At 35.2% G+C, this 18,134-nt stretch overlaps 1 protein-coding gene across 2 annotated transcripts; it reads left to right on the top strand.

The window, feature by feature from the left end:
• Positions 1-6,554: 6,554 nt before the first annotated feature.
• Positions 6,555-17,915, top strand: LOC7479012 (uncharacterized). 2 transcript variants are annotated; one of them, XM_024583781.2, is made up of 9 exons: positions 6,555-6,841; positions 7,149-7,260; positions 8,331-8,521; positions 8,676-8,770; positions 8,847-9,284; positions 10,637-10,745; positions 12,487-13,132; positions 15,759-15,893; positions 17,440-17,915. In XM_024583781.2, the coding sequence occupies exons 1-8, from the start codon at positions 6,707-6,709 to the stop codon at positions 15,878-15,880; spliced, it is 1,848 nt and encodes a 615-aa protein (XP_024439549.1). In that variant the 5' UTR covers positions 6,555-6,706; the 3' UTR covers positions 15,881-15,893; positions 17,440-17,915. The 2 variants fall into 2 exon arrangements, with proteins under 2 accessions (XP_024439549.1, XP_024439550.1); XM_024583782.2 differs by lacking the exon at positions 17,440-17,915 and adding an exon at positions 16,027-16,313.
• The last annotated feature ends 219 nt before the right edge of the window (positions 17,916-18,134 follow it).

The raw sequence follows: 18,134 nt of genomic DNA, 5'->3' as shown, positions 1-18,134 counted from the left end.
TTCTCCTCAAATTTCAAATTTTCCTTGTCAACAGGGCTCTCCTCCTTCAAGAATATATTATCAAAAATTCCATCTTTGTATTCTTAACCTCATTGACCAATTTTCCAACCATTTTCTGAGCGCTTCTGCCTCCTGTTATTTTTCTAACCTCCTTTGGCTATATATTTTTATATATATTTTATGGGGACCCAAAAATGGGTTACAACAGTACCACATAAAGATATACAATTAGAATGCATATAATGGAGCCAAATGGGTTAAAATGAATGATGCTCTGTATTCTTATCATTAATGTATTTCATTTATTATATGCTAGAAAATAACCATTAAAATTCTAACAAATAAATAAAAAAAAGAATTAGTTGTTGCCTTTGTAGTTATTCATATTACATTTTTATCATCGATATATCTTCAGGGTTTTGGCTTTATAATTGCAATGGTGTTATTAGACTTGGGTTTGGGCCTAAGAGGGCCCGACCACCTCAGTACAAAAGTTATAAGGTAGGGCTTGTGAGCCCATTCACATAGAGCCTCATGGTTTATATGTCTCTGTTCGAGTTTGTCATGCCAGGATTGATTTCCTCTTTCATTGTTTTGGGTACGACCTTCAATTAGCATCTAATAGAACCCAAGTAGGTGATGTTTCTTTTAAAAAGCCTAGTTAACTCAACCACACACGATGTCTTAAGTGGCCTAATTAACCCATCATCTCACCTATAGTTAGATTTGGGTTTCCCATACTCAAACCTTACATCATGTTCACCTAGGTAGTTAGGTTCAGGGATCTCAGTGTTGGCCTAACTACCCAGGTCCACCATGAACCACCAACCTTCTATATGGTTAATTCTTAGCATATAATGCTAGCATGACATCATTATCATAATAGGGTCCACTATACAGCATTAAGGCATGCTTATGGTATAACCTAACCCACCTGAACATATCTTTTCACATTCAATAGAATGACAACTTGTTGTTAAGGGATATTATTTCACATAATTACTTCTAATATAGGCTACATCATTATTCCCTCTTTTACCCTCTGTTTCATGTGAGTTGATATGATTTATAAGTATATAAATGCCTATAAATTACTAGGATAGAAAAATGAGCACCATTAATACATAGAGCGAACATTCTCTTCTCCTACATTTTTCATCTACATCCATTAAGACAACATTTTCATAAATTAAGTACAAGAGGTTCCCTTATATAACACAAGAACTTGTTTTTCAGGAGTTTATGGACCTTCAACCAAGCTTTAGACTTTGTTAGTGATGTAGTCTATGAAGAGGCATAACAAAGGTTGGATCATTTCCTTTTTCATTTTATTAACTCTCCATCTTTTTTCATGATATATAATCCATAAAATCTAAGATAATGAAGGGTTATAAACCTCCCTACCATAGGCTTTCCATTAGCAATCTTAGATCTCCAACAACTTGCATAACAACATGATGCTCACTAAAACTCTTTTGGCCATGCAATAACAACTTAAAGTTTTGTCCATCTTTTATAGGTGGTATTACCATTAGCTTTACCATCGCGCCACTAATAACATATAAATAGCTTTAATTCATAGAAAAAGTAGGCTAAAAGGAGATACAAAGAGTTAATAAGAACATTATCGCTATTAAAACCCACCCAAAAGCCACTTTCACCATCTTGAGGAACATTCTCAAATTAAGCACTCTAGATGTGATCTCTATATAACAAAGCACAACATGGTTGCAATCATATGGGCATCCACCGTCATCATTATTAATCCTTATTGGAGTCTTTCTTAAGTAGTCATGAATAAAAAAGGTCTGGAAAGAAGTGAGATATTTATTTAATAGGCCTCAAAAGAATAACACAACCTCACCAAGTAAGAGATTGTTTATTATTTAAACAAGTATTAACTACTCATCTCATTATCCTAAAGATGAACTTGGAAAATTATAATGGGCTCACAGGCTAAAAAAAAACACATAAAATATATGTAATAACTTAGAGCTCATACTATAAGACATTGACATATATGCAAGATTCTTCCAACTATGTTTCATAGATTTTCTCGGGCATGGTATCAAACCTTGGAGCCAACCTTCATATTTGATTCCCATGACCTTTTTCCAAAGTTTGTCATCCATTTTAACACCATCATTTCAGCTAAAAAAAAACTATATTAAGCTTTCACTATCACACAATAGTATAATAAGAGTACTAGAACATAATTGAAGAGATTTAACAAAGAGATTCTTTAAGTGGAAGGATTACTTGACCTCATTGCCATTGAAGCCTTTGTTGATGTTTATGACCTGACCCTATGAAAACAATTTTATGCTCTCTCATTTTGAACTCTTTTCAAGGTCAAATAAGTCTTGGTTCTAGAAGCACAAGTAGAAGAAAGAATTCTTCAAACATGAAAAGTCTCCTAAAAGTCTATAAGCATCTAAAATGATCAATTTATTATCAATTTATCTTTCTCAGACTCATGAATATATGTCTAAATACTACTAGGACTAAGGTGTTTTCCACTATCAAAATGAAATAATTCATACAATACCTTTCTTTTATGAGAAGTGACACATATATACAGAACTCTAATAAGTACTACTTGTTTCATAAAGATAAGAGACACAATATTAATGATTGTTATGCCTTTAGAAAGACTAATTGTTATGGGATATCTTTAGTAATTCATAAAAAAAGGAACTCCTACCCAAATATAAAAAGAAAAAGTCTAATGCACCACAAAATAAGTTATAAGGTTGCATTCCCTTCCTTGTGAGAACCTCCATCATTGGGTTCTCTCCAACTATTTCTAGGTCAAAGTTATCTCTTCTCGTAACAACAAGAGCAACAAACACAAGCTCCTTGATTTAGTCTTGCTTTTGGATCTCTTTGTAATAGCTTTCACCATTTTTAGAGAGTGTTTTTCTTACTTTATAGGGCTTTCCACCATAACTTCCACGTTCTTCAAGGGTGTTCTTCTTACATATTTTCTATAAGGGGCTTCTCATTTTTAAACTCTCATCCAAGTACTTACCCTAAACAACTACTTTAACATGAATTTAGAAACATCCCTAACAACTAGGTGAAAGATTTGCATGAAGTTTATTTTGATCCCTTTAAATAGGTTAAAAAAGTACAGATTATCTAATAGCTATATTAGTTTATCCTCTAAAGTGTTAATAAAGTTGGCCTATCTTTAAGAGTGTCCTTCAGAGTTCTTACCTAGATATATTAGCTTGAGCCTCATTAACATCCATATTGGCTTTAGTCAGGATCAACTGTAGCTCCTTTATTTTATGTTAATAGGAAAAAACGTTATAATCAGCCTTCCTGATACTCTTTTTAGTGACATCTAGGTGTATTGCATGAGCGTCCTTTCCCTACACTTTATGAAGGGCCTCCTTTAAGCTACAAAATCAGGTTTCAAAAGTTAAATATACACCCTTCATGGCTTGAAAAGCCATAGTGCTCCACCAAGCCACAATTAAAGTCTAGGTTATCTCTTTACGCTTTGTTTTTAACATTTGGCTCTAAGTACTTATATTTGAAAATCTTACCATAACATCCTTATAAAAGACACGATTAAAAAAAAAAAGGAACCAACATTTAGTAAATGAATAATATTTATATAAAGTCTCATGTGTGCAGCAAACCCCAAATGATAGGAAAGGTTGCTCCCACTCCAACGCTCTAGATCACTAAATATCTATAATATTAACCCAAACATGTCCATTATAAACATCTTATTTACTTCCCATATAGTAGAGTTGCTCATGAGCATGACTCTGAGGGCACACTTATTCTTTTTTTTTTATCCCATTAAAGATGAGAGGAACCATATATACCATACCCTAACCTATTAAGGTTGGGAACTAAGACCAACAATCATTATCTATTTTGGAGATAGATGTAGAGGAGGGGTTACACTAATTCATCCTGAAAGAGTCTCAGCAAGAGCAATTACTATAAAAAGAAAAAAGAGATAGATCTTTTCATGTTGATAGAAGAGAATATAGAAAAGTCTCATCTCCTAGTTAGTACACATGCCTTCATTTTTAGGAAGCCAATATTGAAGCAGCTTTGTAAACCCCAACCCAAAATTTAAACCTATAATAAATAAGTGTTGTAAACCCTCACAAAAAATAATAATAAATTGGTATATGAAAAATTTTCAATGGTTAAAGACTTGACAAAAAATAAACATGTGTGATATCTAAATAAAGGTAGAATGGTAAATTGATGAGCAAAAATAAACCTTGATAAAAAAAATATTAATGAGCATTAATCTAAAAAATATCCCACGGTTGAAGATTTAACAAAAAATAAATATGAATGATATAACATTAAGGGTAAAGTTGTAAAGTGGGGCAAATTTATGACTTGGAAAAAATGAGAATTGAATTTATGATTTATGAAAAATTAGGGGCAAATTGGTGATTTAAGATAAGTAAGGGCATTGTGACCATTGTATAAAAAAACAGAACCAACCCTAAATAATAAACAAGGGATGGTCGAATAGAAAAACAATAGAGAAGGAGGAGTGGAATTATAAAGAATAAGATATAAGAACTGGTAGAATATCAGAACTTACTGAGAAGAAGGGGTTTACTGAGAAGAAAAATGATGTTGAGGTAAGCAAAGTGGAAAGAGGATATAAGAGTAAAAATAATTACCAAACCCAAAGCTATCAGACCTCGTCTTCTCAAATATCCAGTATTAATTTCGCTAAACCTTTTCCATTAAAACAGCCCACCAAAAAATCAAGCCGAAAATAATCAAGTAAAGTCTATCAAAGAAACAAAAAATAACTCTTACCTCTACCTATGCCTTTAGGAGAAATGTATGCAAAATTGTTAAGCATAGGTCATATAACCCCTCTTTCATTTCCACCACTAAAACCTCCCTTCCAAATCGATACAAACCAGATCTAACCTGTAAGTTTCATGTTGAAAACCTTGACTATAGTATTGATACTTGCCCAGCATTCAAAAGGAAGCTCTTATGATTATTCAAAGTAGGATGAATAACCTTTGAAGATACCCCTAATATCAATTCCAACCCCTGCTTAATCATGCTTCTAGTAGTGGGGGGAGTAAATGTTGTGGAGTTTAGAAGAAAGAAAGAGAAGGTTTTAAGGGTAATCATGGATAAGTTGTATGACATATTAGTGTAAGTGGGGTGTTTGCTAATAAAAAATGAATCAGGTTCAAGAAAGAGTGATATTTATTATAGGTTCCACGAAGCAATGAGATATAACATCGATGAATGTAAAGAGTTTTCACTAGAAGGTGATACAAATAATGACTTGTTGTCTGTTACAAATAGAAGAGGAAAAGGATGATGTCATAGGCATGATAAGTTTCTAAGGGAAAAAAACAAAGATTTATTGGCTTTAACATGCCGAGAGTGGCCTACCAAAACTCGTCTTAATAAGGCATGTTATTATCTACAATGAGAAATATAATGCATTGCCTCATAATTATAGAAATTCTCTCAATATTAAGGGTCATGCTCCTGTTTTTTAGACCGAGGTTAATGAATTAACTCGAAATGGCAGGAGTTTTACATCTGAAGAACTAGAAGGGCAATAAAAAGCTAAAGTCAAAGAGGTTGTAGATGTCATCAAAGATATGGAAATAAACAAATCTATGATTAAGGAAGAAGTCAATGAATTCCTAAAGCTGATGAAGCATATTGAGTATAATGTGGTAGAATAGCTGAAAAACCCTGTTAGAATATCCTTAGTGTCTTTTATCATGAGTTTTAAGCTCTACCGCAATGCGTTACAAAAAATGTTGAATGAGACATGTGGCCCAAGGACTATGAAGCATCTAGTCAGAATAATTCATGTGAAAAATTGCATATACTTCACTAAAGACGAACTTGATGTTGGAGGAACGAGTCATAATAAACCTCTATACATTACTGTAAAGTGCAAGGATTGTACCGTTGACAAAGTATTAGTGAACAGCGGTTCAATTTTAAATGCACTTCCAAAGCATGTGTTGGATGAAATGCTAGTTGATTCAATATATATACTGCCAAACACCATGACAACTAGGGCTTATGATGGTTCCCGTAGGCAAGTAACGAGGACCATTGAAATAGAGTTGTTTATTGACCTGCAAATGTTTTTAATAACCTTGCAAGTGATGGACATTCAACTGTCATATAATATGTTATTAGAAAGGCCTAGATATATGTTGTTGGAACATCATTGCATCAATGTTTGAATTATATTGTAAATGAAATATTAGTGATGAAAATATGAATAAACCCATGAAAATAAGTTTAATATTTTTTTTTGTTTTTAAAAGTAATTTAATCTTTTAACTGTTTTGAAAAAAAATGAAAAGATTAAAAAAACCCTTGTAAACTAGCCTTTTTTATTTTATAAATAAATTAATAATTTTATTGTGTAATAATAAAAATAAAGATATCTTATTCAATATAGAGAACCATTTCACCTCAATTTGTGGTTTCTTAGTACTGTGGAGGGCAAAAAGGTACTGTAACAATCAGTTTTTTCGATAATATAAGAAGGAAAAAAAATCATTGCCTTCTTCTAGCCCCGCCCTACTGCTTTTCCAGAAACTTCCGCTTCCGCTTCTTAAAAAGAACAGAACACAAAAAAACACTTTCTAAAAAGTAAACAAGTTCCCTCGCTCCCTTTTCTCCCAGTTTTACTATTAATTAAAATAAAAAGAAAATGTTCAAGAAGGCGATTGAGGCAAAATCTCACCAGAGACTCTCTGGAGCCGACCGGAAAAAGCTCAAACGAACTATCAGAGACCGCTTTCCTCGCGCTTCCGATGCCGATATAGATGCTTTGCTCCCTCCCAAAGTAACACTCTCTTCTATTTACCCCCCTCAATTTCTTTGTTTGACATTTTTATTTTTATTTTTATTTTTATTATCCGTTTAGTGTGTAATTAATAGTTTAAAGTTGTAATTTTGATGCATTTGTATTCAAATTCTTTTTAATTTTTTTTAGTATTTACATAAGAAAATGATTTCTCCAGTGGAAATGTGCTTGAAAGAAGAAGCAATTAGTTTTACTGCTACTTGATATGTTAATTCTCTTTACCTTTGATCGCTGGATCGCTGTTTTGATTATTGCTCTGATGTTTTGTTATGATTGTTGTGTTTAGGCGGAAATTACTGTTTCAAAGTTTGTAAATAGGGTTCATTTATATGGTGTTGAAGGTAACTTTCCTATGTTTTTCGATGTTGATGGCCGAGGCTCTGAAATTTTCCCCACAGGTTAGGTTTCGCACTTTCATGTCTTATGTTTCAATCTACTTTCTCGCATTTTATTCACAAATAATTGAAGTTTGTTAAAATGTAAGTGTGAATAGTGAACGCTTCCATTCCATATTTGCTTGTCATGCTGTTTTTCCTTGAAAGTCAGGACAATTTATGATGGTTTAGCAGGTTTAAATTCTGCTAAATCACTATTTATCGCATGGAGGATTCTAATGACAGGGAGGCTCCTGTTTGGTGGTGTGGTGTACTTGGTCCCAGAGCAGGTCAATGCCTTGTGAATCAACTTGTGGGCTATTCACCATTGATGATGGATGGGTTTCTAACTCTCGATGAACCCCTCTCCACAGGGGCAAATAAAGACAATAAGAAAATGTTAATGTTTTATGTAGTTTATGAAGGGATATCGATTGTTTTTTAAGTTGATTTTGAGTGGAAATGCTAAATCAAATTATCAAGATTGAATTGAATTGAAATGAATTGAGGAGAAATGACCTTTTGCCAGAGGTGGCTGTGGAGCTCTCCTGTCATGCATATATGTTAATATTCTTCTCAGAAAGTTTATCTCTAGTTTCCTTTATCGTGGAGAATCTGATTGAATTACTTGCTACTGGATAGAACCCAGCAACCTGAATTTTTCTTTCTTGCTTCTGTAATTGACATGTTAAAAAGTCAAATTATACTTCATTATTACACAATTCAAATTTATAGTAGAGCCACAAGGACAGCATACTGGTTCAAGAAACCATACCTTGCTTCTGTATATTAAAAGACAGTTTTGTGCATGAGATGGTGATCATAAATACTGGAGCAGATAGTTGAATAGGTTTTCAGCCTTGCTATTGAATGTTGATGCAAAGGATCCACATATTTCTCTCCATTTTTGACAGCTAATAAATGGGTTCCCTTTCATTAAAAGGCAGAATAAAGGAGCCTTAAAAAATGAACCTCCAATTTCATTCTCTAATCAGAAGTGACACAATTATTTAAACAGGAACTTGATGCTGTGGTGAAATACATTTTTGGCTGTTTTCTTGTTTGATTTTAATTTTGTCTATGTCTTGATGCAGTTTTTGCCCTCTGGAAGGTCCCTGAGATGTTGCCTTCTTTCATTCTGAAAGGGGGTGAGGTATCTCAATTTGTCATTGGAGGAGCAGATCTGATGTTTCCTGGTATCAGTATACCTGCTGAAGGTCTTCCTTCTTTTTTAGTAGGTGAGCCATGGGCTGTAAAAGTTCCTGGGAATCCAGCACCTATTGCCGTAAGCTTTTCTCTCTCATCTTGACTTGGGTATTATTGTTCATGCCTTATCTCGGGGAGTTGGCTATGCCTCTTATTCTACCTCATTCACGACTGAGTTGGTTTAGATTTCTACTTTTGTGAGTAGGGATGAAGATAACTTTAATTTTGTGCAGGTTGGGTCTACCACTATGAGCACTGCTGAAGCCTTGAAGGCTGGTTTGCGCGGAAAGGCCTTACGGATAACTCACTATTATCGGGATTTACTTTGGTTAGTGTACCTTCTATTTGGAGAGATTAGTTATTAAGTATTTTCATCTTTGACATGCTCGAGGAATCATCTGCAGGGAGTCAGTTGAGGGACATTATGTGCCAAATGCAGGTTTCCTTGAAGATGTTGTCTTTGAGGATCCTGTATTCTTATCATCTGCCCAGGTTCCTGATTCATGTGAAGGTTCTGGTGATTCTTCAAATCATGAGAATGATGGTGTTGACAGCAAAGAAGTTGGGGAATCTGCTGATGTAAAAGATCCCACATCAGACAGTCATCCCACTTCCAAGACACAACTTGATTCTGATACTGATACTGTAGAACAAGTAACAAAAGCTGTAGGTGGTTTTAAGGTTACGGATAATATTGCTGCTGATGAATCCACCACTGTTGTTGAAGAACAGCATACTTTGTCTGCTGAAGACGTAGATGCTTATTTGGACAAATGTCTTTTGCAAGCCCTGCATACAACTGTCAATGACAAAGATCTTCCCATGCCTGGAAGCACTTTATGGTAATATTCATCTCCTTTTTTTTTTTCTTCTGTTTGATGAAGGGATGTTAATTGAGGTTCCAAAAGATGGGCACCACTTCCTGTACCCTGTTAAGTATACTAGGATGCCAGATGCTGTTAAATTGCTTATAATTTAGCTCAACATGTTGGTCCTTGGAATGTTTTGTCGCTCCCCTGATATTCCTCCAAAATGTGCAAGATCAATCTTATCGTGAAATTTGGTGGAGGACAGCAGGTTCAACTTGAAGGCTCTATTAGCTACTTTTATATGATCACTTAACTACACCTTACTAAAATCCAAATTTTAGAGTAATGGAAAATCTATTTTGAAGTTTTGAACCCCCATCGATAATCCTCTCCAAATCTACCTCTCTGAACCATCTCCCAAATTAAATCTCATGACAGAGGCCTAAGAGGCACCAACTGCTCTAGTGCTTTGCCTCAAAAGCCCATTCCACAGATACTGCTACAATTTTTAAAGTCTATACTTGTTTCTTGGTTCTCCAAAATCATTCTCTCAAAGGCTTTTCCAAGAGAATCCAAGTATACAATGCCTCAAAACTTATGATTTGGTTTTTTGCATGGATTGCCAAGTCTCTGGTGTTGGAAAAAATGTCACGGCTAAATTTAGAAAGGAAAATGTAGCAGATGTCCAATTTCATATGCACATCAAACATGCCATTTTTCTTCATACCTTTCAACTCCATCTTAATAAGATGACATTGAATTATTCCCATTTCTCTTCTCATAATTGCTATTAAAAACCTCAACTATCAGAATGAAGCATTATTTCCTATTCCTCATAATCAGTTAGCAGTAACTGAAATCCATCATAAGGTAAGGCACATAATTAATGACGTTGAGAATGATGCCAATCACCAAGTATTCTTTGGAAATGTGATCTCTAAACATTAGGTTTCAGGAATATGGGTGCAGATGAGAGTGACATCTTCTAGAATTCTATAAATTTAATTGACATTTCTGAAGTTTGGAAACCTTGAAGCATTTTATTTGATCTGCATTGATGCTGAATATATGAATTCCATAATGATTTTTGTTAAATTTGATTGTGGAATTATGCTAATTGTAGCTGAGCTGGACTATACTGTTACTGTTTACACACACACACATGATGCTTGACATTATTCCAACTGATAATTGGATTTACATATTGCTTGAATATTTTAGGCTTAGAACTTAAATTTCTGTTGGGAGGGCGTTAAACGTTACGTGCTTGAAACGAGAGGATTTCTCTTTAGATAAGTTTTAGCTTGCAGTTTTCACATTTAGGTGGGAATTTTTTTCACGATTCTCTTGCTTGCTTTTATAAAAAATATTTGTGATTGGTGCAGGTCCAACCATGTATTACCTTGTAGGCCTTCAGGTATCACACTAGATATCAAAAAATCATCACACAAGAAATTGTCCAAGTGGTTACAAGCTAAATCATCTGCAGGATTGGTGGGTTCTTCCTTCCCTTCATATGCTCCCTCCTTACCTTTCTCTTTAGTCAAGTTAGTCATGCTGTACTGAAAATGTGCATCTTTTCTTTGTTCCTAGATAACGTTATCTTAATATGATTACCTCTTTTTTTTTTTCATGTTTAACAAAAAAACCATTGTTCACTAAAAATAACAAAATGTTCCAGTTTAGGGTGACATTGTAATTGAGGTTCAATTCTTTTATTTAGAGAACCCAGACAGAGAAGTCTCAGCTATTTTCTATAATCTCCAATACTTTATTCTTCCACTGAAACCTCAAGTTCTAGTTGCAGGATATGATCTATGAAGAAGTCTGGTAATTTATCATATATATCAATATTCACACAACTCACTGAAACCCTGACCTATATTTGTAATCCCCGGGTTAGTTGTATCTTGAAAGTAAAGATAACTTCCAAGGACCACGGCAGCTAATTGGCATTCCACGATGTTGTTCAAGAGGCCACATGATGCCCTAGCATGTAAGCAATGTGTTCTGATACCTGTCCATGGATCAAATGGTCTCTTCTCCTCTGCCATTGAGTTTACCCCAGACAATAAAAAAAAGAAAAAAACTGCATCACGTCCTTTATCCGCCCAGTATTCTGCACTGAAAACCTTAAAAATTGGTCATTGACAGGTTCAAAACATGATTTATTTCCTGATAGAAAAATTGATCTAACTTGAAGTAATCATACCTGTAGAATGAAGTCGTAGCTATTGAAAAGGCTTTGCTTGATGGATGAAGTTTGGTTGGCAGGCACCGCACTATGATAGGGAATGCTAGATGATGGCAGCTTTTCCATAAAATGGCATAACTTATGATGAAGGTATTTAAAATGTATGGAAGAATTGGATAACAAATTAGGGTATTCACAGGAATTTAGAGTTAAACATGTTGAGACTGAGTTAAGGGTTTTATAACATGGTTTGGTAGAAGTAGTTGATTCGAGTGCAATGAGAATGCTATTGAGCTACAATTGTAGTTCTTACTTTCAGGTATGTGCTGAGGCACATCTAGGTGTCATTATAGAAGCTGCAGCCTGCTTTGGTTTCTGTTTGTTCTCCATAGAAGCTGGAGAAACTTGTCATAGTGAGGGGAGTGGCAGTATGCTGTTATTTTGGGAGGATTTATTGTTTATTTGCAGGGGCCTTTGAAGAATTTCTTTCTTTCTTTCTTTGGATGGCCATGCTGCTGTTGCTAATTACATAAACATGGATATATATTGCAGTTTACCAGGGCTAGTAATGCTAAGAGATAGGTTCCATTTATTTTAGGAGACTGACAGCTTCCATTCCATGAAAAGTGATATACTTCTATGGAGTTTCAGTTGAATTAGTAGTTGTTTTTTTTGAACTTTATGATTACAAACTGAAAGATATTGTTCTGCTGCCAATCAATCACATTGGAATTGGTGATGGGTTTTGAGCTAATGCCTGTGACCTTTGCGGTTCAGTGAAGATCTGTTTGATTATGAATGAGAACACCATCCATTAGAGGGCTTTAACTGTGTGTCTGCATGTCTGTCTTTACTCATAGTATAATCAACACAAGTGGAGAGAGGAAAAGGGTTATCGAGGCATGCTATGCAGATGGAAGTTTTTGTTTACATATTTTATTTTTTTCATTTATAATCTATCTTATTTTTTGTTAAGTTGCACATGTATTAAGTAGATATATGCTTAATGTTGAGTTTGCAATTTTTGTTTTCTGTTAACAGATTTCAGTAAAAGAAGACAAATATAAAAAGGAAACTGTCTTATTTTCTGTGAACCGCAGTCACCTAGACTACCTATCCTTCAAACCAGAAAGAAGGCAGGAGCAGAAGGTTGATCAGGGTGGTGATCAGGCTATTAAAGAAACCCGATCACCAAAACTGCTTGAAGTGTCCGAGATTTATAAACCAAGTGTACATGTCAATCCCATTTTTGCTTCTGTTGGAGCTGATACTGGGAAGCTATACAGTGCTTCAGAAGCCTCTGATGTTGTATTCAAGTACATTGAAAAAGGACATCTGGTAAAGACAATGAACAAGTCCATTGTGGTTCTGGATCCAACCTTATGTGATGCTTTGTTCAAGGGAGCTATCAAGAAAGGATCAGCATACCCGACTGAGATTCATAAGAAAGATTTAGGATCTACATTTGTAAGCCGGATGCAGGCCCACCACGTTGTAACCAGAGGAAGTGAATCAGTTGTTCGTAAAGGTTCAGTGAGAACAATTCAGATAATGACTGAAAGACGTCAAGGTAACAAGAAGGTGACGAAACTCTCAGGCATGGAAACATTCTTGATGGATGCTGATGCATTAGCGTCAGAACTGCAGAAAAAGTGTGCTTGTAGTACATCAGTGTCAGAGTTACCAGGTAATTTTTTTCTCCACTTGTTATGAATTGGTGGTTGGAGGTAGAACATATTTGTGTTGCTTCTCTATCAAAGCATTTTGGTTTCAATGTGGCAGTGAGAATAGGATCACAAGGAAAGTAACTTGTATGTGAAGTTGCTTGTATGCTGTTAAACTGATTGTGGCTTTTGAATATTATCACCGTGTTCTTTAATTTGTAAAAAAGAAAAAAAGAGAAGCAAAAATTCTCAGCAATCCTCTACTTGATTAGCTGTGATATCACTGAATGGAGTTCTTCATACATAGCATTTCTCACCTTTTGTATGCTGTAGTGGTTCAGAGTTCCTTGGGTAGTTCCCCTTAGTGTTGTCAAAAGCAAAAGGCGCCCTAAGACGTCAAGGCTGTCAAATGCCTGAAGCGCCAGGCGCTCGCTGGATAAAACAAGGCGCAATGCTATAAATTAAAATAAAATATATGTATAATATTATAATATATAAATCACAAATATATATCTAAAAAATAAAGATTAGAAAATCAAAGTGAAACTCAAAATATCTTAACATAGTCATAAAAGTTATACTATTCACCATTAAAAACAAAATAAGACAACTTAAAAGAGCGAGTAGATTACAATAGTTAAACTTAAATATCATCATCATTAATCTTCCAACATATCATCATCCTTGCTTTCATCTCCTTCACTTGAGTCCCTATATCCACCATTTCAAGATTATCATTTGAATCATCTCTAAAACTATAATGCACTCCTTTAGCATGGTTGCCGCTAAGCCACGATGCTCTCTTTAAATGTGCCTCTAGTTCCATTTTGATGATCCTTTTTCTTTTTTAAACCCTACTCTTTACATTTACAACTATCCTTAAATTATTTTTGACGGTGGATGGAAAGAATATGGGCAAATAGGTCAAAACACATGTCAATTAAAAAAGAAGAAGAAAAAAGAACATATATTTTGAGTAGGCGCTCACTGCAGCGCCTAAGTGTGCCTATGCAGCGCCTAGTTAAATTGCCTCGCCTGAAAAAATAAAATGTGCTGGGGTCTCACCTCATCTTGCCTGGACTCCTAGGCAAGTGCCTCAGCGCCTCTTGACAAAACTGGTTCCCTTTGCTGATATTCAACAGTGTTGAGTTTTCTTTAATATTGAGACATATTTCATTTTTCTATTTCCCACCATTTGGAGTTTTTTTCCTTTTCCTCTTGTATTTTTTTTGGAAGTGTTACTTGCTCTCCAGCAAGTTTGGGGCTTACACTCTCATGTTTGTAGTTTTTTCCACTTTAGAGTTATCTGAATAAATTGAATAGAAAGAAGATATTACATCAGTTTCCACTAGGTTTCTAATTTTGTATGTGGTCGTGCAATCCAAACTTGTTCATCTACTTAAGGGATAAAGAACAGGGTTCATGTGTCTCATAATTGAAGCTATGGTGGTTGTACTGGACATTTTGGAGTATTAATTGTTCTCCAAGGAATTTTGGTATATTCTATTCTATTTGTGACACCTTCTCTTACAAAAAACATGAAAAAAATAAAATAAAAATATAGAGAGATAAACGTGTGAAAGCATCTGTTTCTTCTATTCTTCTAATGAGGAATCAGTTGTGATAGATCACGTAGTAAGAAACTGAAATGCAAAAATCTTTTTATCCTACTACATCAAATGATGTTTCTAGCTATCATTTAAGAAGATGAATTCTCTTTATATATATATATATATAAAGAGAACATGAATTCAAAGCAACAAGGATGCTAGGTCATCTTGTGTTGGTGGGATTTCAAAAGAAGAGGGCAAAAAAAAAAAAAAGAGAAGTCTTTGGTGGTCATTTTGAAGCTCAAAGATAATGGCATTTTTTAGAAAGATGGTAGAGGTAGAAATCAAATGAGAGTCACGTACCAGGACCTTGGTAGCAATGTCAAATACCTGCAGATACTGAAGGTGGGTAATTTGCTTCCTGTGTGGTTGATGTCTAGTTCTTTTTTTGGCATTTTACTGTAATTTCATTGTGTCCAGTTTCAAACACCCTTTAAAAGGGAAGTCGACTGCTTGGGTGAGTTGTAGCATCAGGGGCATGAAGTGGTCATGCTAGTTGTGATAAAATGTTGCAAGAGTGGCAGCAATTTCTGTGGCGGTAGCAGTAAGGGACTGATGTTATAATGTTAATAGTGGAGTGGAGTTGAGGATTGCTGGAGGGACAAGTGGTGATTTGGATTATTGAACTGTAAGGTGCCACTATCCCCGCAAGAACTTGGTTGATCAAAAAATTACAAGCTGGTAGAAAATAGTAGGATAGCTGTCCTATGATCTTATAATCTATGAGATCACCTCTCTTTGGAGTTGCGAGGTTAGGAGAAAATCTCTTTATGCTTATAAAAATGTGGCAGCTGCGCAAAATCCCATTTGTTCTTTTGAAATGGCATAGCTTTAATAAGCGGAATTGAGGAGTCTTTGGAACTTTAGAACAGTACTAGAGTATGTTCCAATGTTTTGAATATCCTGAATCCTGAATCATTTTATTATTTGCTTTCTTTTTAGATTAACATGGGTGTCCGGGCGCAAGCTCTATTATTTGCTTTTTTCTTTCATAGTTATTTAGTGTTCCTGAATTTGTATGCTCATATTTTATTTTCAGGTAAGAAAGGGCATGAGGTTCTTATTCAAGGTAGTGTAATTGATGATGTGGCAAGACATCTGGTTGAACAGTATGGGGTGCCCAAAAGATACATTGAAATTCTTGATAAAACTAAAAAATAAGATGTGATTATCGGTTAGTTTTCTCTACCCAATTAATCTTTTAATATATTGTTGTAGTTTTCCATTAAGGTCTATTTTTCTCCATAAATTAAGCAAAAGTCATTCTTTTTTCCATAGCACCATTTATTCTTTTGCTGGTTTTGCAGGAGTGAAATTGTAATGCATGCTGTGGTTTTATGTTTTTTGTTTCCTTCTATGTTGTCATGGAGGCCTATGTATGTACAATTGCTAACTTGTTCCTTGTCTTGATATGTACTTACATGGATTCTACCAAGTTTACCCTTGAGAGAATAAATCTATTTATACTGAGAAGTCCTTGCCAGATAGGCTTCTGAAAGATAACCATTAGATTAGCAGGCCCAATCTAAGTGGGACCTTTTTGGGAAGCCTATAAGGTGAGTCCTACCATTTTTACCCTGGAATTCAGGAAAAATACCTTAGAAGATTCAGATAAGTCTTTCTATATTTCAAATTATGGTCAGCTTGCATAGTGGTTGCAAAGCGGTCATTATTGCCAAATGTAATGTGTAGGCATGTTTATGTACTGAGTAGCTAACTATTTTAAAGGTGTTGAGGCTTGATGGCACACCTTTTTTGGTTTAGCGCATTATAGTAGCCTCTGGTGGTAATTGGTTAGCAATCTATAGAATAAATTTTCTTGAACAGATTGTGTTTGCAACATAAATGGAGTTGAATTAAAGTATGTAGTTGGAATAGAATGTTCTTAGTAGGATAATTTTCTAATAATCTGCCTTAGTTTGTACATTAATTTGTAAGTTAGCATGTGCCAAGAAGCACACTTTGTGTAATATGAGCTAGTGTTTGTTGGCTTGGGTAGGTGCTTGAAGACTAATTCGGCTGGGCTGAGATTTAGACCTGATTGATTTGGTTTGGTCCAGCATATAAAACATGGCTCATGTCTGTGCAAATTGAACTGGACTACTAATGACCTTATTCCTCTTTTTAGATTTGCATACTCTTGACATAGTCTTGCAAGTTTCTAACGAAGACAATCTCTTTCAGCTTTAGTAGCAATGTAGCATAGGGGATCTCATCCTTCCTAAACTTGAGATTTAAAACTTCATGGAACCATTTTGAAGTGCAATTATACATGTTTAATGCATGTGATGTTAAACTGGATCTGGAGCGTGCCAAGGCAAAAGGCCATATCATGGGGCCTTGATTAACAAGCAGTGATGATGCTCTTGTGCTTGCATGTGAAGTGGTGATGGTGATTATAAACCTTTCTCTGCCCAGACTGAATTTTTAGTTGTACCTTATTTTTTTTTTTAATCACTGGGAGTCCCATCAGCTTTCATGATGGGGTAGACCTCCCTTCTTTAATCCTCGACCCTTGGTATTAGCTGGATTTGATTTCATATCACTTGGTTCAATGCCAAGTAACTGTACCAGCTTAGCTGGCTTGCCCCACACTTGTGCATTCTTCCTGTTTTGATATTTATCCAGCTAGTGGCCCAACAGTATTGGACACGCATTTATCCAATGCTTTCTCATTGTTCTGTACTCATCACTCAGTTAATTCCTTAAATCAAGTGCAGGCATATACAAGTGTGCACTGTCACGGGGTTACAGGAGGCAATGGAATGGTGTGATACCAACTTTCAACCTCAGTCTCTATGGTTTGATGAAGTTAATGGATGCAATCCAGAAACGGGTTCTGAAGAGAGGTTAGAATAATTTTTAAACTTGCCTCAATACAATGAAAAGAGCGTACAGAAGTTCTTGTGCTCCAGAGTATAGGTATATGAAGTTTCTTTTTGTGGAGATGATTAGCCGTTTTATCTTGCTCAAATTGAGTTGACTATGGTGTGGTTTAGAGGAGTGCTCAAAGCTGTGTTTTGGTATCTGGTCAACTCTTTACCGCACCTCATAGTTATGCAACAGACATTTCAACACTTCATGCCACAAGTTGCTAATTAATATGTTTATTTGTAAGTTTTTATGTTGACTATGCGAGTCTTCAATGTTACTAGGAATGCAAGTGTGCATCATAAAGATCATTCATTATTGCTTAGGCTGTTATTTTGGTGATCAACATGGAGGGGGGGGGGGGGGGGGGGGGTCGGAAATGTTTTGGGAATGGAGTAAAAGACCAAATGAAGTCCCAAAATGATTGGTGAATTGTGGACCGATTTCTTATTATTTCCACTTAACATGTATTCTGTGTCACGCTTCAGAAGAGAGAATGGAGATGGAAAAGAAAGAAAACTCTAATTGGATCAAGATGATAGAT

Source organism: Populus trichocarpa, chromosome 13 (genome assembly GCF_000002775.5).
Source record: "Populus trichocarpa isolate Nisqually-1 chromosome 13, P.trichocarpa_v4.1, whole genome shotgun sequence".
In the NCBI taxonomy this organism is placed as follows: Eukaryota; Viridiplantae; Streptophyta; class Magnoliopsida; order Malpighiales; family Salicaceae; genus Populus; species Populus trichocarpa.
Note: the sequence above shows the minus strand (reverse complement) of the source record. Positions and strands in the feature narration are given on the sequence as shown.

Excerpts from the sequence above, each read along its gene's own strand:
- LOC7479012 (XM_024583781.2), top strand. The coding sequence starts at position 6,707 with ATGTTCAAGAAGGCGATTGAGGCAAAATCTCACCAGAGACTCTCTGGA. Across the intron at positions 6,842-7,148 it reads ATGCTTTGCTCCCTCCCAAA|GCGGAAATTACTGTTTCAAA; the intron begins GTAACACTCTCT and ends TGTTGTGTTTAG. Across the intron at positions 10,746-12,486 it reads CTAAATCATCTGCAGGATTG|ATTTCAGTAAAAGAAGACAA; the intron begins GTGGGTTCTTCC and ends TTCTGTTAACAG.